The sequence below is a fragment of the Haliotis rufescens genome, unplaced genomic scaffold, assembly GCF_023055435.1.
Source record: "Haliotis rufescens isolate VD_foot unplaced genomic scaffold, xgHalRufe1.0.p SCAF_8, whole genome shotgun sequence".
NCBI classification, from domain to species: Eukaryota; Metazoa; Mollusca; class Gastropoda; order Lepetellida; family Haliotidae; genus Haliotis; species Haliotis rufescens.
The window spans coordinates 31,325,865-31,347,421 of record NW_025964372.1 but is presented as its reverse complement, the minus strand read 5'-3'; the positions used below and the strand labels follow the sequence as shown (position 1 = coordinate 31,347,421).

General features: G+C 39.1%; 1 protein-coding gene across 1 annotated transcript; it reads left to right on the top strand.

The window, feature by feature from the left end:
- Positions 1–2,740: 2,740 nt before the first annotated feature.
- LOC124145523 (anti-sigma-I factor RsgI2-like) lies at positions 2,741–20,984 on the top strand. Its single transcript, XM_048389778.1, has 4 exons — positions 2,741–3,106; positions 17,995–18,574; positions 19,177–19,305; positions 20,929–20,984. Exons 1-4 carry the CDS (start codon positions 2,819–2,821, stop codon positions 20,982–20,984), a joined length of 1,053 nt encoding a protein of 350 aa, XP_048245735.1. The 5' UTR covers positions 2,741–2,818.
- Positions 20,985–21,557: the final 573 nt, after the last annotated feature.

Genomic DNA, 21,557 nt, shown 5'->3' with positions numbered 1-21,557 from the left:
ATGTCACAGCATACCACTTAAACCACACCCAACTATACCACCGAAACATAACACACAGCCTTAATACCCTCCGGAAAAACAACAACAACAAAAGACAAAAAACAACAACGACAACAAAAATAATAAAAAGTAATAAATTCAACATGTTCAATAGGAGGAATCGTCAATCGCACAACTGTTACAATAGTTACAAGCCCTTTCAGATAAAGGAATGGCGGGCTTGGAATATCTGCCTGAACGACCCTTTTAATATAGGAAGTGATCCACACCTATACTTGGCTTGTACAGTTCTTTCATCTCTTCGTTTAACTGTTTTCACATATGAGCTAGGATAGCACTGGAACTTAAACAGTCTGATGGGTCTTAACTTGTTGCCATTAACTTTTCCATTGTCATTCCAGATGTAACAATGCCGCTGCGCATTGTCTCTATTTTCCAATAATTCCTGTAAAAAATGTTAACTTTCATCTTTAGGCTCAAGTTTTCTCTAATAATCCATGATACAATATGCTTTTGGAGTATATTCAAAGTTTTATAGTTTCATTTGCAATCACCTGGAATGACTCATGAGGGCAAAACTTCAAACGAAAATGTCGAAAATCCACAAACAATTCAACTCGGGGGTTCCCCTAGCAATGGTGATTCATCTTTAAAACTATATCTACGATACCGTCGTTAAAAGCGGCGTTGAACCAAACTCACTCACTCACCCTATATGTATCAAAGGCAAGGTTCCACTTGGGGGTCATCATTGATTGTCAATCATGAGCGATTCATATGGTTTTCGACACTGTGTTGCGTTTTACGGCCTGTAGAGTCTGTTAAGGCAGATGACCGAGATTTGGTATTCTCTGGCCTTGGTGTTATATAGTACATTCATATAGAATTCAGTTCCCATTAAAACAAATCTGTAATGCCACTCTAGCTAGTGTTTGTCTATTACTCAAACATCCATGGCCATATGACCTTGAACCAACATTTCAGTTAATGTAAACATGGAAATGACGGAGCTATTACAGTCAAGTACCGTTAATCCGACATTGTTGGTTGCATATGATTATGTCGGATGGTATTTTGTTTTGACACTTGAAGAAGTTATTTCCATTTTTTTCGTAAAACATATGACGCCAGCGAGGCTCGAACCAGTATCGTATGATTTCAGGGCGTGTTATAGAATAATAGAATGATGTAAACTCAACTATTCAATATTTTAAAATATTTATGTTATCAATACGGATTTAGAAATATGTGTTTACACACCTGTGACGATGTTAATGTTAAAGGCATAAGACAACCCATCAATAAGAAAATATAATAAATTGGAGAACATATGTACATGTATAGTTGGGGCGTCGGGTAACCTACTAGTTAAAGTGTTCGCTCGTCACGCCGAAGACCCGGGTTCTATTCCCGACAATGTGTGAAGCCTATTTCTGGTGTCCCCCGCTGGAATATTGCTAAAAGTGGCGTAAACATACCATACTCAATTACTCACTCACTCACATGTATACTTGTTCTGGGAACTCTAGTCCCTATTATCAGCATGTTCTCAAAACGTTCAAGCGATTGAACATGTGCTCGTTTGGACCAATGAAGTTACAAATTGCCTTGAATCTGGGCACACGTGCTTCAGCAGCAGAGAAGATATTTCACGCGCACCACACTCGAAGAGCTCTGTTTAACATATTTGCCACAAAAGAAAGTAAAGTCAAGGTGTAGAATTTGGGATGTACCATATGTTTCCGTGGCTTTTTCCAGGCGAACAATTGACTTACCTTTCCATGTGTTTGTGACGGGTGCCAGCGGTGGGGCAGGATACGCTGGCGTTTCCGCGATCACCTGCTGTCATCACCATTTTGACAGTGATTCCTAAACACATGTTCATGTAAGTCAGAATCATTTAATGGACTCTGCTTTTGGCAGAGATTTCCTATTAATATGGAAAGGGTTTTGTCGCTTTTATTTTACATCTTTAGAAAGTAGCGATGTGTTAAAGTAGGGAACATACTCGTACCAGTCAAAGCGTGGAAAGCTCTTAGGTGTTACGCAAATGTTCTCCTTATCACTACTATCGAAACAACTGATGCATACCAAATGCTGGCAGAAGCTCTCTGTAGTCTCTACAATGAAGACGGGGTAATCATGTATATCGATCACTTTTTTTTGCCGACCAGGATGGCAAAGATTGATTCGTCGTTGGACATACATCACTCAACTTTCGATCTCACTGCAACCAAACACAATCGCTCAACGGAAATTGTACCTAACACGATTTTCTGTTCTTTGCGTTGCCATTTGGCGTCTACGACCCACATCACTTTGGGATTTCCTCCCACACTGAACTAACACGCGGTGACACAAGCTGAAATATCTGAAGTGTTGTTAACGCCAACTCACTGATGCAGCCTACGGCAATATACACTAACTCATCCCACTCCGATTACAGGAATACGGCTGCAAACACCTTTGTGTACTGTTATAGTATGTCATCGTCACCGAGGTTTGAAAGATTGATTCCGTCGTACTATATCTTATTCGCAAACTCAAAACATTAGTTATTGATCTGTATAATATTCATTGTGCGATTAATCAATAGTTTTGCATATACTGCTTTTAACAGTGGTATTGATATTGAATTCAATAATAAAACAACCTGCCCCCTTAACTCTTTGAAAAACACATTCAAAAGATCAATAACCACATTCACGCTTGGGTGACCAAAAGGGAGCGTCATGGGAAATCTGGGCCTCAGTATACACAAGTCTTCATTACAGTCGACACGTTAAGGACAAAAGGCATCCTACGGGATAAAATCAAAATGAAGACCATCATCTTAATGTTGATGTTTTCATGTGTTTCATCAGATTGGCTGTCAGAGATAGGTGGAGAGCAGGACAGAGTTTTAGCCGGACATGTGTTTCAGGTATTTCAGACAGCAACAGTTCGACAGTGTCACCGACTCTGTGGATATTCGGGAAAGTGCTTTTCGGCCAACTGGATCTTGTCAACTGGTGAATGTCAACTTAGTACCAGTGCCGTAGGTAGCGGTAGTTTGCAAGTGTCCGCGAACAACGTGTACCTTCCGGTTCATCAATTTCCCCCACAGGTAGGTAGTGTCATGAGAATGTGTGAATGTTGCTGTTCGGATAGCATCATAACAGTTTATTAGGGGTACGGATAGCCTAGTGTAATGACTAATGAAGGTGCGAACTCTGCCTCTTCTGAATCCCGAATACCATCCATTTTTCCGTCTCATTTGATAACCCTTGAATCCCGAATCCTACTTACAACAAATCTCAAAAGCACATGTCAGAATTCAATCAACAAAGACAGAATGTCGATCATAGACCCAAACCTATAAATCAAGCTCATATGTAATAAAAGGGTGCCGTTGGAAGTTATATCAGTGAAAAAAATTCGAAAAAATATATAAGGTACACAATTATATTTTTTATTGTTGAATCTGCATACCAAATACGATTTTATTTGCGCCTCACGTATCTCACTGGAGAGTCCCGAATACCCTCAAAATAGACCCCCGAATCCCGCGTGCCAAAAAGGGGGTTAGTTGACAGCCTCTCTAATGCGCTTCAACTCGCTGTACACAGCTGCAGCCCTTATGCATGCCATAATTCTTTGAAGGTGGGTGTAAATCCCACATTTGCCCTGTTTATGATTCGTGGTGTGTCTGTACTATACCTGTGATCATGGTAAACGTCTTAGAGCTACTCACTTTCCTCCCGCATTACACTGACACGCTGTGATGTAACTGACATAATGTTTAATGCGACATTACGCATCCAATACCTTACGCCGGTGCAATGCGCAGAAAAGACAGTATCTGGAAGATCTCGTTTTATGATAACACTGCAAACAGGCTTTCCTCTCACATTACACAGACACGCTGTGATGTAACTAACATAATGTTTAATGCGACATTACGCATCCAATACATTTACTCTTGTTTAATGAAAACACTGCAAACAGTAGCCTGTCATCAACACACATGCCAGAGTTTCACACTCATTGCTGACCGGACACAAGGCAGTATCTTGTAACTGTAAACCAACAAATGTGGTGTCCAGCCAATATAAGAGTAAGTGTACATGTGCACCACATACGTATTGTAATCCCTTGAAAAATCTGGTCAGTATGGACCTGCTGTCTAATGGACTGTGATAGGCATTGCTAAGGCAGAGTGTATTAGATTTTCACAAACTTTCAGCGATGTTCATGAGTGTACACCGTCTGGGTACAATATCTGAAATTCAATTGGGCCTTATCTAGGCACACTCTGTAATTCTCTATGCTCATTCAAACTGATCTCAGAGTCCACCGCGCAATTCCCATGGAAGACCAACAGTCATGAACTATCAGTGCACGTTAAATATACTAACATTGTGAATACTACAAGGCAGCTGTTATGGCAACCGTTTGCTATTTAGCTCACCTGAGGGAATGAGTATGGTTTTAAGCCGCTTTTAGCAATATTCAAGCAATATCACGGCGTGGGACACCAGAAATGGGCTTCACACAATGTACCCCTGTCGGGAATCGAACCCGGGTCTTCAGCGTGACGAGCGAACGCTTTAACCACTAGGCTGCCCGACCGCCCCTAGCTCACCTGAACTGAGAGAGTTTAGATTTGCACGATGTCATCCGGGAATTTCGACGTCAATGTAACTGAATAAATTGTGTAACTTATAAGTAACTTAAGTCGGGAAAGCCGACATTACGGAGGGTTGCACAACACGTTAAACTAGATGTATACATTGTGTATTCCCATAGATTGTTACTTCAGTGTAGATGTGCTGTGTGTATAAACCTTAGGGTGTATTTATGTATTTATATCTATCATCCAGTACCGGTTCCGTGGAGATAAAAAAATATATTTAACAGCGTGATTGACTGCATGGTTTCCTAGCATCATTGGCTCGATAGATCTACTTTTATACATGAAGATCGGGGTTAGAATTGGTAGTAAGACGCGACTACGCTTGTCGTAAGAGGCGACTAACGAAATCGGGTGGTATAGCTCGCTGACGGTTGATATATGTCATCGTATACCAATTGTGTAGATCGATGCTCATGATGTCAATCACTGGTTTGTTTGGTTCAGAGTCGATTATTTACAGAGCGCCGTCATAGAGAGGAAAGAAAGTTTTAAGACAAAGAATATTTAACAACTGTTCGAAAATATTAGGTGTATTTAGGTGTACAATGGTGCGCTGTTATCGACCAAAACGGCTTCTACCAGGTGAATTTAATCCATGTCTCGCAGGAGAAATCGACACAATGAAATCATATCAAAGTGATTTCCAGACCAGTGTGATGTCATCGATTACCATGCCGTCACAATCGAATGACATCACTAACCTCTGCCAACGAAGCTGGTTATCTGTGTACAGTACATTTAAAGACAAGACGTTACTAATTACTGATTACAAATTGAATTAGTTAAAAGACAGTTTTGGATGACAAACACAATCCTACCCTACGTGTCTTTTGACATCATATACATCAACACGTGTCGACTGAAGTTAAACTCTCCTCTGCAAACCTCGAAGTTGTTAACTTTTGTCGACTCGTGTTGATATATTTGATATCTAAAGATACTGTTATTGAGATTCTCTACATGTGAAAATGTCTACACAAGAGACATTTCGATGTGCGGAACTTGACTTCCTGTTTCGTGGGTATTTTTTTGTATGATTTGTTACATCACACTTGTGTCAAACTGTTACTATGTGGACCAACCATTTAATATTCCTGAGAGTCTGGGCTTTTGTCAGAGACAAAATACTCAACCCTGAAAGGAGGAGCGGGTTTTTTTAAACATGATTTTTGAAGACAATCCATCAGGTTCATGTTCATTATATAAAAAAGCCCTATTAAGACAAGAATCAGTCGGGTTTTATGGAAACCCCTGTATCGCTCCCAAATCCGTTTGAACTCCATCACACCCTGTACATTGGAGCGATTCCACAAGTTCTAGATCCACAGTTGAGCCTTCATGGGTGGCTCCCTAAAATTGATTCAGTGGAATTGCAGAGGAATCAGGAAATTGTTGGTACAAGATTTACAACCACCAGCACTATGTCTCCAAGAGACATATCTTAAACATACCGATATACTTGATTTAAGACAGTACATTTTCCATCATTCCTTTCCTCCACCGGGGGATAAAACTTATGGAGGATCTTCTCTTTTGTGAGGCGGGGTGTCATTTACAGCTCTGTTCCTCTTAATACATATCTTCAAGCTGTTGCCGTTCGTTTAACGTTACAAATAGTATTTACTCTGTCATCTACACTTCGACAATCTGATCTTCAAAATCTATATGATCAGCTCCCCAAACCATGTATAAGCATGGGTACAACTAACTCTGTGGAAGTGAGAACACATACAATAAAGGGAAGATACTTGAAGAGTTCATTTCTGACAATATTGTTTGTATTTACATTAATGATTCAACCACCTATTTACATCATGCCAATGAAACGATTGCAGCACTTGATTTATCTCTCACAGATTCAAAGCCATTTATAAATTTGAATGGTCGGTCCATGATGACCTCTGTCGAAGCGATCACTCTCCTACCATTCTTAAAGCCATCAACCCATCAGCTGATCCACCTTCATCTCGATGGAATTTTACAAAGGCAAATGAAGAATTATGTACTACAAAATTACCCCCTGAACAATTCAAAGATATTGAAGATCCGATTATATTGTTTTCAGATCAGCTTACAGAAATAGCTGATCAAACAATGCCTAAGTCCTCTGCAAATCCACATATTTGTGTATTCAAATTCAGATATACTTATGAATTCAAACAGGCACGAAAGCGGAAAATTATTTCCATCTTAAGGAAGGTGATCTGTTTTTAACTGATAAATAAGACATTTTCAATTAACTTGGTGAAACTTTGGCAAAACATTCGTCATCGTCCAATTATGTCTCGAATTTATAAAATATCCAAAACAACAGAAGAAGAATATCAATTTTAATTCACGAGTTGATAAAAGTGGAAAAACTCCGAGGCTTGTCAATTAGTTTTTCCACTTTAATCAAAGAGTGTTGATATATTTGATATGAACAGACACGAGGGTGAGATTTATTTTACCATCCAACATCATTTTCCCAACGTTTTCAGTTTGTAGACAGTAATAAGCATTGTCTTAAGTGTAAAACGTACTGCTATTTGCTTCAGTAGCAGAGCCATTAGCGATGTCATTCGTTTGTGACGTCACGGTTACAAATGGCGTCACAATGGTCTGCAAAGCATTGTGATGCAATTTTAATATTGGTTAGCATTTCATATAACCACTGGTGTCCAAAGTGATGGCATAAATCCTGCTAGGTAAGCATGCAGGCAGCAGAAGCACGGTGGTCTATCTTTGGATACTACTGGTCTATAACATTGTATAAATGATCTGGTCAATAATAGTAAAAGTGGTAAATCCTTCTGGAGACGCATCAACAATATTATTTCTTCACCTTCTGTGACAGGGAACCCAGGTATTACCAATATGCAGTGGACCGAATATTTCCAGCATGTGTTTAATTTAACTGATATACTTGTGGATGAGGACATTCTAGATGAGGCAGAAACTTTTATGAACAATCATGATATTAATGAGTGCAATTACTGTAATGATGATGTTATGAATAATCTTCTTAATGCTGATATAACTGAAGAAAAAGTATCATCAGCTATACATAACTTGAAACTGGGTAAATCGGCTGGACCGGATGGAATTCTACCGGAAATGTTGAAATGTTGTAGTACTTCAATCATATCATACTTAACTATAGTTTTTAATAGGATAATGCAAAGTGGTGTATTCCCTTACGAGTGGGCAAAGGGTATAGTAGTTCCCCTGAATAAGAAAGATAATATAAATGATGTCAATAATTATAGAGGAATAACGCTGATGGATGTATTTGGAAAGTTGATGACAACAGTATTAAATAAAAGACTCAAGACCTTTGCCGACGTTTATGATACAATCCGTGAATCTCAGGCAGGATTCCGAAGCGGATACAGTACAATTGATAATATATTTACATTACAATGTTTAGCACAAAAATATCTCTCTAAACGTCGGGGTAGATTTTATTGTTTGTTTGTTGATTTCCGTAAAGCATTCGATTCGATTAACCGAAATCTCTTGTGGTATTCATTAATGAAAAATGGAATACATGGTCGTTTATTGGTGGTTCTGAAGGATCTATACTCTAAGATTCAGTGTGCTGTCAGGACATCAAACAACTCTCTTTTAGATTATTTCGTGGTGTAAGACAGGGCTGCGTGTTGAGTCCTTTTCTGTTCACGATGTTTATCCATGAATTACAGTCAATGATAGAAAGTAGTGATATGCGAGGGATTTTTATTGGAGAGGAGTTTATGGACATATTACTTTTACTATATGCAGATGATTTGTGTATTTTTGATGACACAGTAATAGGTCTGCAAAGAAAAATTGATATTTTATCCAATTTTTGTAAAAAGTGGGGACTTGAAATTAACATGTCTAAAACCGAAATTTTGGTTTTCAGAAGAGGTGGTACTTTAAGGTATGATGAACGATGGTATTTGAATGATAAACGTATAAATGTTAGTACTTACTATAGTTATCTGGGTGTTCTGTTTTCAAATAGATATTTGCCTGACTGTCCTTTGTCGACAGGTCTTTAAATATAACTAACTTGTTCTCATCGCGATATGGCTGGAATATTGCCGATGCGATGTACAATTTTAACAAATTCACACGCATTCACTATGGCGCATTCACTATGGCGCCAGTTAAACATAATCGGGTTGAACCGAGATTCGAACCCACAATCATAGGTTTCTGGCGTGCCCAAGGGACGCAACTCTGCAGAGCGACTCGCGGCGCCTTAGACGACTGGGCCACCCGTGCCCGTATACGCGTTGAAATCACCCCATGGGTACAATTTGTGAATCCCATTTCTTGGGTCCCCCGCCGTGATATTTCTGCAATAGTGTTATAAAGTGGCATAAAACATACTCACTGACTCATACCTTTGCCACTCGTGAATATAAACGGCCGCTTTGCGATAAGCCGCAGTAACTCACTGACGAAGCAAACTCAGTTTTCATCACAATTTTTCTCCAGCATCTGCCATAACCTTGTGATATGTGCTCTACACATTGCTTTAGTATCAGGCAATGGTAGGGTTTGTACAAAGTTCATGCACAGAATATGAATCATTTGACTTTTGTGAGTTACACACGTCACCTCTATTACCGCATATTGGCGAAATGTATTCAAGGGTGACGATGATTCATTGATACGATTTTCTCCGCGATTTCATGTATTAAACATGAAAGGGACAACATCATTTCCATAATCATAAAAAACTCTGCTAAAATTAAAGTCAAGTGACTCTATCATAGGCATTTATTTATGAATAACTATCAAACATTTGTTTATTTATTAAAAAATCCAACTATTTATATATATTTCACAAATATGCTCTGGGAAAGTGTCACAAGGGCAGCAATTTCACAATATATATCAATGTACTTTTCAACAATATGTGGCAAAAGTACACCTAATTTATAACCTTGTTATAATAGATTAATAATATACCGGCAGAGGGTGTTTGTCGTTGCACAGATTTGTTCTTCAAAACACATTGTCAAGTAAAACGTATAATGACGTTTTACCTTGAAGCAGCCTCAATCAGAAAATCGAACATCTAGAATGTGGCATTGGTATTCAGGCATGAATTCATTGCAATCGTTGTTCAGGACAAAGGAGAGAGAGAGAGAGAGAGAGAGAGAGAGAGAGAGAGAGAGAGAGAGAGAGAGAGAGAGAGAGAGAGAGAGAGAGGGGGGGGGAAGAGAGAGTTTCTTTATTTCCTCCAGTTAATTCAAAGATTATACATAATTAATCAAACGTATTCACACAAACTCATATTACCTGTACATACATACAAGACAAGACAGTAGCACCAGTGTCATGCCGTTCATATTGTACAAAAGGTTAGATCAGATGACATAATCAAGGTAAGGCTTTAGTGTAAGTACATGAGCAGAAAATATCAGTATAACAGATTCCCATGTAACTATATCAATATATTGTGAGAAGTAAGTATCAGCACCAAAGAAAAATGACAACATATCTTCTTCATCTTGTTATTCCAACTTGACATAGGTTTCAACATCAAGCAGATCAAAAAAAGTTGAAAACAGTTCATTTCTTTCCTGCAGTAGTGCTTCACAATGTAATATGATGTGATTATCCTAATCAAAGGCATGCTTGTTACACAATAAACAGTCCCTGGAAGTTTTGTTTCGTGATGAAACTCTAACACAAAATGTGAAACTTGACCTCTGTTCTGGGTACAGATATGCTAGTTGCCATAATATATGGTGAGTAAGCTTTGTGTGTATTAGCATGAAGCGTGAAAGACCTGTATTGACAGAAACTTTTCTGCGCCACATATTTTCTTCAAATTCAAAACTGGTTTTATTAATCAGTTGCTTGTAGGAAATACACCACAGCTTACATATGTACAAAGGTTGTTTCGTAGGTTATACTTGTTAAGAACTGATAATAAAACGAGGATTAGTTGGATTTGCAATGTATGCACAAAAAAGATGTTTAGCAAAAGTATTACAGGTTAAGTTACAGAAGCGGCCAAGCAGCTGAAGTTTCCACTTGTCGATATAGCCGATCATTGTCCAAAGCCAAAGATAAGTAATAGTGGATTCTGATTGAGATCTTTTATCAAGTCCTTGTACAGTTCGTGCGAAATAGCGTTGAGTATTTTCAATGACATTAATGTTTTGACCCTTAATATCAAAGAGCAGTTCGCAGCCGTAAAAACTTGTTACTAATATCATTCTTAACCAGATTTTTACACTGGTAGCTGGATGTAGCTCAGAACTGTTGAGTCCCAGAGATTTAAGCGAATTAATACTTTGTCTTGCTTTTTGACAATATTTTTCAATACTTGATTTACATTATGTGTTAGTAGTATGCCACCATATATGACAGAGTCAGAGGTTGTTATATTTATATCAACAAGTTTGCAGTTAATATCTAACCCATTACTTTTTGAAGGATTATACGTTAGTCGCCAATTTGAGGCAGATGAATGTACTGTATCGAGTGCCTTTTGTAGCCCTCATGGTGAGGTGCTAACAAGAGTTGTGTCGCCTGCAAGCAAAAGAGTTGAAATGTCTGGACCAAATACACAAACACCACTGTTTGCTTGTCTAAGGGCTGTTATAAGGTCATTAATAAAGACTAAAAAGAACCAAGCAGAGAGAACTCTTCCTTGTCCGACACCTTGTCTTACATGGTATATATCTGACTGTTCACCCTGATATATAAGTAACAAAAGCATGGCCATTTGTATAGCTATGGTGTAATAACTTCCATGTATTTCCTCTGATACCCATTTGGTGTAAGTTATAAAAAGGCCGTCCTGCCATATTCTGTGGAAAGACTTTTCATTGTTTAAGAAAGCAGCATATACTGTAGAATCTCGCTGTATGTAAAATTGAATACTTTCAATTAGGGTAAAAACGGACATTATTGTCCCATGTTCTTTCCGAAAGCCGAACTGGAGCATGTCAGGGAAATCAGGATTTGTCTTTATCATTTTTAGTTCAATGCGCTTAACAATGAGTTTTTCAAAAAGCTTTCCAATGCATGAAGTTAAGGTTATACCTCTATAGTTTCGGGGATCCGATTTGTCATTCTTACCCTTGTATATAGGAATGACCATTCCTAGTCTATAATTAAAAGGAATGTATTGTAGTCTTAACATAGCATTAAACAGGGCACACAGATATCTTATCAAGCATTCACCCCCGTGAATTATATGCTCGTTAGTAACTGTATCAGGCCCAGGGGACTTACTTCTACTCAGTGTGTTTAGAGTTTCATTTATTTCGACAGTAGAAAATTATCTTTCTAGTTCCTCATTATGTGCCCCATCTTTTCGTGAATACGTTTTTGGGAAGAAGATATTTCATTTCGAAAATGTTCATCAAAAGTGTCTGAGCAATATGACTCAGCTAGATCAGAGTAATATTTTCCCCACAATCTACAAATGTCCGAGGGTGTTGTGACACTCTCTCCCTCATAGTTGAGTTTTGTTATATCTGTAGTTTGTGACCTTTGCTTTCTTACAGTTTTGTAAAAGGAATGTATATCAAGTTCAGATGATTTTAAAATTTCTGTAAGGACTTCCTTCCTTTTGCCTTTTTTGGATTTATTCATTTTTGTAAGATATACGTTCGTTTTAATCTTTATCTCTCGATCTACCATTTTGAATCCAAGCTCTTCGAACCACCGTCATACTAGGATATCAAGACCATCTTGTCTCCAAAATGGTTTAAGAAAGGGCTTAACCACACTTTGTGGGATGCATTTGTTACCTGTATGTATAAGAATTATGAGAAATATGACAGGGAAGGTGATCAGATAAGGACAGCTTGCTATAATGTAACAGTCTGTAATGAAGTTCCATAGCCATGACGGTACAAGAAGCTTCGTGATCTTTTGATCTGCATGTATATCATGTTCCTCCGAATAGTACCATATTTACTGCTTGTAATAGTTGTCTATTTTCTATAACATTTCTAAGTAGCTTATCCCGTGCTGTTAGATGGACCTTACAAACATCGGCATTTAAATCACCCAGGATAAAAACTGTTCCTAACTGACAGAGATTATCATAAATATCCATCAGTTAATCAAGGGCATAACAGTATACAGAGTTTAACACATTTGTAGTTGGTAGTCGACTGGCTATTACATAAACATCACAGTAGCCTGTTTGTGACAAGGTAACACTTATTGCATACTCCGAGCTTATAGCTATTGGAATAACTTTCCACTTGGTGTGGGTGTTAGATAAGATAGCTAACCCATCGTGCATAACTCGCAATTGGGGGTAAAGCTCTGTATGTGATTGAATTTAGGTTTTGAAATGATCTTAAATAGTCTACTTTATCAGACGATAGCCCGTGCTCTTGTGAGGCAACTAGGTCAACTGGCATTGATAAGGTGTTACAAATATAATCGTACATTCCATGTTAATAAGGACAGAGTCATTTGAACAAATGTAAATAGAGACATGAGATTAAGCATTCTGAATATAATATCGCAACTTCTATTATTTGTACGAGTCAGTCTGGTCATAGCCCATTCTGTGTTTAGGTACATAATCTCTACTTCTGATGTCAGGGGGCCAAGAATTTGACTTACCAGCCACGTCATTTTCATAGTCATCAAAGTCCATGTTAACTTGCACAGTATAGGTATCCTGATGGTTATAGTTCATTCTCTTCTTCATAAGTCGCACAAATGTCACGCAAACATGTTTGTCCTGGGCATTGTTGTACATAAGATCTTTCACAGTCTCAAAATGTTCATCTGTTCTAATGTTATATAGCACAATCCGTTGGAACGCATGCTTCAAGAGTTCGATAGGTTTCAGCTAAGGATTTAATAGGATAGGATTCATATCCAGCTTGTTTACTTCCAGATTCACGTGCATTATTGTCTTTGCTTCGTTGTCTTCGTCTCACAGATTTCGAGAAATCATTATCACTGTGTTCACCATTATAAGTAAAGTCGTACTGATAGTTTTTGTTGGTGAGATCAAGGCAGTTGTCACCTTTATCTGAAGATGTTGATATTCCAGGATTTGCTGATATATAAACTTCATTTGTCTGCTGTCACATGTAGTGTAGATGTCACATGAGCGTCTTTACTGGGTTTGTCATTATTGTCTTTATGTTGGGAACCTGCATTGGGATCCAGTAAAGTTTCTCTAGTTCTTGGTAAACAGCTGACATGTTTTATCAAAATGTAGCGATATTTTAGCTTGTTCGAAAGGCAATCACTATCAATTTGTTAAATATACTGTAACAAAAATGTAGGGTATAGTGGAACTCATCAAGCGTGTCTTTTGATCTATATGGTGTTGACAAATGATATGATCACATCTGCTGGGGAGTAGGCGATCAGATCTAATAGGTTCTTATGGTTGGTGTGATGAGATGGTGGCGCATAAGGTCGTTAGGAGGTCGGGGGTCAAACTCGAAATTTGTCTTTTGTAGCAAATGTCACTAATATCGAGTAAAACAACCTCTGACATGCACGAAAGGCATGCTTCAATGTCAGCTTGACTCATGTTGTTCCCCTCATCAGTGAAAGCAACACCGAGGTCATTGAGGTGGGTGGACGTTGACGTCTACGAATGACGTGCAAGGCATGTTCATTTGGGGAAAAGTCAGGACTGAGTGATGGTAATTGATGGCATGAATGTTTTGGTGTTGGAAGTATTGGGTACATACTGCTGATGACGTATTGAGACGCATGCAGTGTTTGGGTAACACTACTATGACGTGTATCCAACTGCAACATGCCAATGGCACGTAAACGTTGAGCGCGTTGAAAACGTCGTATGATCAAGATGTTGCTTCCTTAATGATTAAATGTGTTCAATAATGTGTCTTTGAGCTTTTGGTGTCCAAAGTAAACAATATGCATTTCCCCACAACCGGCAGTGATAAATCTGGCATACCACCCCTGAGGTCACGTGTTTCATGACTATCACAAGTTTCAGTTTGGGAGCTTGATTTCTGCGGAAATGTTCTTGTCACATAAATAACTTACTTTCATTGCCAGACATTGGTGTTTATTCCTGTAGTTTCACCTTAAAACAAAATATCCCCTACTTGTTTTGCATAGTACATAAAACATCGACGCAAGACTATAACCAGTCTGGTTTATATGACGAAACAGATTCCATTTGGCTTCAAGGGCAAACTAGATATAAAAAAAATATATGAATGGAGCACCGAAAAGGTGTTCAAGGAAAGGTTCCTTCCCTGTGAAACAACTTCCTTCTCATATATATCGTTCCCAAGAGCGATTCCTTACCCTATTGTAAGATACAGAACTACAAATCATAATTAACAGGCCTTTGTTGATGGGGTCCATAGACAACATAGATCTTAGGCAGGCATAGAAACATAGCCAGAGAATTGAGAATATGTAAGCAATGTGGTCTAAATGTGATTGAAGATGAGTTTCATTTTATGTTAGTGTCCCACATACGACCACCTTAGAAGAAAATATATTGATCTGCCTTGTTATGTACATCCCACTCTACAAAACTTTACAACGATCATGTCAACAGCTGATAAAGATACTCTAAAGAATCTATCAATGTTCATTTATCATGCTATGTTAATTAGAATATGACCTGTTAAATGGCTCTGTAACCACTCCCGAAAACAGAATTGTACTATGGGCCTGATGCCTTTCAGTATGGAATAAAACTTATCCTAACATAGATCTTATGTAGTGTGTACATTATGTAATTTACCAGCTATTGCCGACGAATTCCATTATATTTTTCCTTGTGCGGTATTCAAAGTAAACAGACATTTGTTCATATCTAATAAGTACTTAAATTGGCAAAGTATGCTCTCTTTCCAACGCCTAGTTCGTTCATCAAATTTGAAAGAAATGAAATCTTTTTCTACGTTTATATCAATTATATACTCGATAAATAGATCTACGAAATTGTGGCCATCTGTTTGACTGTCAATATCAAATGTAAAATATGTGATACATTGCTCCTGTTCCACCAGCGTTGGTTCAAGGAGGAAACCACCAGCAGTGGTTTATGGAGAAATAGAAACTACTGAAGTTCTGTAGCTAATGTCAAGCCCAATCGTTCATTTTGAAGAAGGTTGCATTTGTAAATTCATTTCAAGTTCAAAAACTGGTCGAACTGGTAAATATATACGCATTAATATGTCATGACAATAAACATTTTGCTGGAAAGACTTCTCAGCATTTTCTTTAACATACTGATTCATTTAGACGAAAGAATGCAGGTTAATTTGGATATTCAATCAGCATGTCCTCAGAAACAAAGAGTGATCCAAACAAAGAGTGATCGATCTGTGCCAATCCAATTGTTTATATGCCAGATAAAAACACGTTTCGGTGAACAGCCTAATGAACAAGTCCATAGTTACAAATGACTTGCGCCTAGACTATATTAAAGAAATACTGGTTCTCCCTGGTCATATTTAAAATGTAGACACACGTGGTGGGTGCCAGGATTTTTTTATGAATTAACCTACATGTATGCTTTCTTTCAAATATGTAATAAATATTGATTAATAATAATAGTTCAGGGAAATCTCAGACTATATTCATAATGAGGTGTGAATATTGAATTATTTGATAGACATTACCTAGAAGTTGACGGATGACAAAGTAGACACAATTTATGGATAACAGCTTATCTTGGACCATATCAGCAACTGTCCTAATCACAACATCAACTGGGACAACGTCCAAATGCTCTCCAGCAACCTCCTTGAATTTACTTAAAGAAACCTAACAGTAGCAGTCCACATTCGTCGCCACAAGCCAACAGAGATCAAGGCTATTTCACCCCATCAGCCTACTATGAACTCATTAAGCAATATTCACAACACCTATTAAAAATTTATCATGTTAAATTGGCTTCGATCCTTTGGCTTCGATCGATGTGTTCTCATGACCTTCTGTTGTCATTACTTACTCATGTTATCCCACTCATGTATGCAGTTGTTGTTACTGTTAATATGCAATTGATGTTACTGTTAATCCTCCACCTTCTGTATATATTCTGTACAATGTTCCTCATTCAGTCTTGCTTTACAACGGTATAATGATCTCTACCGAAACGTCACCTTCACAGTATGAAAGAAGTTAAGAAGTTGTTATCTATAAATTGTGTCCTCACGACTGGTGGCCATGTCGTCTGAGGTCCCGCGAGTCGCTGTGCAGAGTTGCTTTCCTCCAATAAACCTATGTTTCTGTGTTCGAATCTCGGTTCTCCCGATTATTTTTTTTATGTTTGTCAGCACCATACCCGTGCTCGTGGGTTCCACCGAAGTGGTAAACGTCTGAGTCCTGCATCACTTCGGGCTTTCCTCCCACATTAAGCTGACACGTGATATAACTGGAATACTGTTAAAAGCGGCGTTAAACCCATTGTAAAGGGAAGACCTTATGACTACAAATAATCACACAACCACATTGCCTTTTAACATCTCATATTTATATGTTTATCATATTTGAATATTTTAAGACAAGTGATTTATGCTGATCGGGAGAAGTTAGGGAGCGCCAGATTATTTCATGCCACTATGGTTTATCTGTCTTGCCATGACAGACTGACTTAGGTCATTTTGGGAAGTCGGTTTTTTTTGGTTTTTTTGTTTTGAGTAGTAAAAGCACGTATACAGGTGACTTGTCCTATAGTATTTTCTAATACCTTTTTACCGTAACATTGTTATTAGTGTAAAGTAGCCCCAAGTCGGCCGGGCGATGTATACTATTACATAACACCTATACACCGCTGGACACTTGAATAAATCATTTTCTGCTTCTTTTGGAATGTTTACAATTGCAATAAATAATATGATAAAATGCATGTTTACAACAACTATTTAATGTGGCTGACATCATTAAGCTGTTGATATTTGCCTTGTTGTAAATCTTAGGGTTACCTGAAAGCCAATGAAAGAAATGGCATCTCTGGAACTCTCCAAGATGTAACCTTCAGTCTGCAAAATAACGTGTTAAGTTTTCAATAATGTGACCAATCCGTGTTACGGGAACATTTTTTGCGAATTGTTGTCAATAATAAAATGTTTTTATGGGATAACACAAGACGATTTATTGTAAATAAAAGCGACAACAACTTTTCCATATTGTAAGGAATGACTACTTTGAGGAAATGACAGCATTGGGAACAATTCTGCTTTTCAAAGTTTTTTCCAAACATGTAATCGTTTTTTCAGGGCGCTCAATGTACTAAAGTATATTCGGACCAGGTATATTTCGCATGGTAATATCAGTTGTTCTTTTCACCGAGAGAAAAAAAACCTTGTAAAACTTTCTAAACATCAGTTTTAAATTTCTTCCAGACGCACCCATGCGCTGATGCACCATGTGGATATGACCACGTGTGTGTCCCTATCACCAAGTCTACCAACCATGTATGTGTACACGTCGACACACACACAATCAAATCAACCGGTACGAATCCTACTATAGCAACTACTACACCGGCACCAACTTCAACACTGGCACAAACTACAACGCCGACACTAACTATTACAACACCTGCGCCAACTACAACGCCGTCACAGACGACAACACCTGAACCAACTACAACACCTGAACCAACTACAACACCAGAACCAACGACTTCAACACCTGCTCCAACGACTTCAACATCTGCACCAACGACTACAACATCTGCACCAACGACTACAACACCTGCGCCAACGACTTCAACACTTGCGCCAACGACTACAACACCTGCACCAACGACTACAACACCTGCGCCAACGACTACAACACCTGCGCCAACAACAACACCAATTACTACAACACCTCCACCTACTACAACACCAACTTCTACAACACCCGTCCCAACAACAACACCAGCACCAACTTCCACTACAACTGTACCAACTACCACTACACCCACAACAACTACACGTAAGTACACGAGAGTAAATCCTTGAAATTGGTTCCATAGGCAATATATGCTCTGGACAGTTCTTGGTCATGTCAGGTAGACAAATGACATGGAGATTCCGGGGCAGAAGAGATCCGAGGATCGAGATGGTAGGACGTTTGAGCAATGTCGGGTGGCCATATAGGATAAGCGTTTGCGGATACCTGGGTTCGATTCCTCACATGGGTACCGTGCAGTGTTTTAAGCCCATGGCTGGTGTCCCCCGCAACGATATGGCTTGAATGGACCCGACATTATATTAGCGGGGAACTCTTCACCCTCATTCGTGAAGAAAAGATGTTTGATTCTACTTTGGTTTGCGTCAATGACGAAAAACATGATGTGATGTTATCGGTAAGCCCGAGTACCATTTCATTTTTCATTTACCAACTTTGTTACATGTTTCCTATCCGATGAATTAACATAAAACCTCAAGTTCCTAAATCTTTTGCTCATCTGGACTGGGGAGCAATTATGTCGTAAAGAATCTTATTTCGGTTCTCTGATTTTTTTGTAAATTGTTGTACGGCTGTGAAACAGGATGTAAGGAACCCTTGGCTTAATTACTGTTCTTTTTACCCAGATGATGGCACGTGCGTTGATAACAGTGACTGCAGTTCCCTTCCCTTTACAGAGTGTTCAGACAGCCTCTGCGTATGCACCGTGGGAAGTGACATGGATGATGCCACTGGCATGTGCAGATCATTAGCAGGTATATTGACATATCTTTTGATAGTAAGAGAGCACCATCAATGTGAATATCGCTTCAGTAGTGCATACATTGAAATAATCAGGTAACTATTGAACACTTTGACATTCTAAAGATAACATGACACTGATTGCTGTCGAAACGATTTGACACAACTAAACAATGGAACCATGAACAATGCAGCCACGTGTACCATATTCTTTACCTACCAATTCCGATTTGTTCACTTTCGATCGGTCTTTGTTGTAAAGCCACCATTTGGTCACTTTGTAATTCCCTTCATTCTTTTGAATGTTTTATAGGTAAAAGCCATAACATCGGGTAGCAAGTAATTTTAAGTGACATAAGAATAATGGTTGTCAGGCATTAGCAACATATTACCCATTAGCAAAATTATTTCAAGATATATTTTTAAAAATGCATCCAACACAGTTGAGCGTTTATCGAACAAAGTTAATCCCTGTATTGAACACAGTGAAAGCTGTATTAACACATCAAATTTATAATTACATTTAGTACTAACTACTAAATGACTTTATCGCGCGTATCCAAACCATGGGCTAATTACGTCTGTAACCCAATCACCCCCCGTAACTCAATCACCCCGGGCCACCACTCGGCACCGTGCCCGGGGAATAATCCCGCGCAAGCATCATCCCGCCTTTGTTAGTCGGTCATTCGCGAACAGCCCTTCCCCAAGTACACACGTGTGTCACTGCACCTAATCGCTTTCCCACCCACCCACCCAGCTTGCCACTCCTTTTCTTTCCTTTTCAGCCTGACGTGTCCTCTTCACCTGGAATGCTAATCACTTCTTTTCTTCAGCGATTATTCTATTACAGGAACCAGCAGAGCGGATTGTATATATGTAAATAAACCTGTACATATGTAAAATAGGTTTTCAGGGCGCTTGTATATATGGACATACTCTTAAACGATTCTGATATATGTAAATAAACATGACTTCCTTATAGCTGTATATATGTATATATGCAATACCTGTCTCAACAATAAACTATGTCGAAGTGTGCGGGGTTCTTGTGGGCTACACTGCTAGTAACAAATTAACTTGCTTCCAAATTAATACTCGTGCTTAAGGCTACCTGCTTTTCAGCGGGAACCTTTCCGGGGTTACCTGCTTCTCAGTGGGAACCTTGTCTTTCCCGACTTTTCAGCCGGGGAATCGTAAAATAACATACGTTGGGGCAAACAATTGCCACGTATATTGGCCCGGCGGCGGAAGTCGTCTTGTCAAGCGGTAGCTGACAGTTGGGTCCGCGGCGTGGGAGCCGCACAATGGTTTTGCTAATGGGGCCGGGCAGTGGGATCTGCTTTGGCCGGCTACCTGGGGCCGGGCAGCGGTAGTCTGACTTAGGCCAGCAGCGTGGAGCTGCTTTTGGCAGCGTGGGAGTTGCCAAGCAATGGTAGCGGTTAAATATGCTACCGTGGGGGCCGGACAGCGGAAGCAGTCTCAGGCCAGCAGCGCTAGCTGCAATCGCCGTTGGCCACGCGCGTGGCCATGGCAACGGTAGCATTTTGGTATACACAATTAGCAGCTAAGTAGCCCACTAGTACCTGCACACCATCGGCCATTTAACCCAATCTCATCTTCTGTTTTTATTTTAGGCACGGGCATCCTCGGCTCGGTGGCCCGTGCCTCTCCTTGGCATATCGCGGGATAATTGCTCTTTAACAAGGAAACACCGTTGGCCCGGTGGTATTGTGGTGCAGAGTTGTATACTTTAACAGTATCAGGATCCGCTGATCTTTGGGGTCATATCCAGATTTGCCCTGATATGATTCCTTGTGTGTTCATCATCATACCCGTGATTAACACCAGTGACGTGCATCACATCGGGCGTTCCGCCCACACGAAGCTAAGACGCCGCGACTCAAATCAAAACCTGTTTAAACCCAGTTCAACAATTTACCACTATCCGTCAACTGGTTAAGCTATTTCTTTGAAAACGCTGATAAATAGTATTGTTACTGGCTCCTTCACCAGCATGTCTGTTATCATTCAGCTTATAAAGGGCAATAAGTAAATACATAATTTGGAGATGAACTCTGTCTTCATTGTATAATTAAATTAACTGTCGATTTAACAGCGCTAAATGGAAATTGGAACCTAACATTCGGGCACACACACCGAGCAGGCCTTAATCGGCAGTAACTGGAGACACGTTTTCTTACACGTGTACAATTAACATCGATCGCTGTATATACATACACAAATATGTTAAGGGAATCATTGT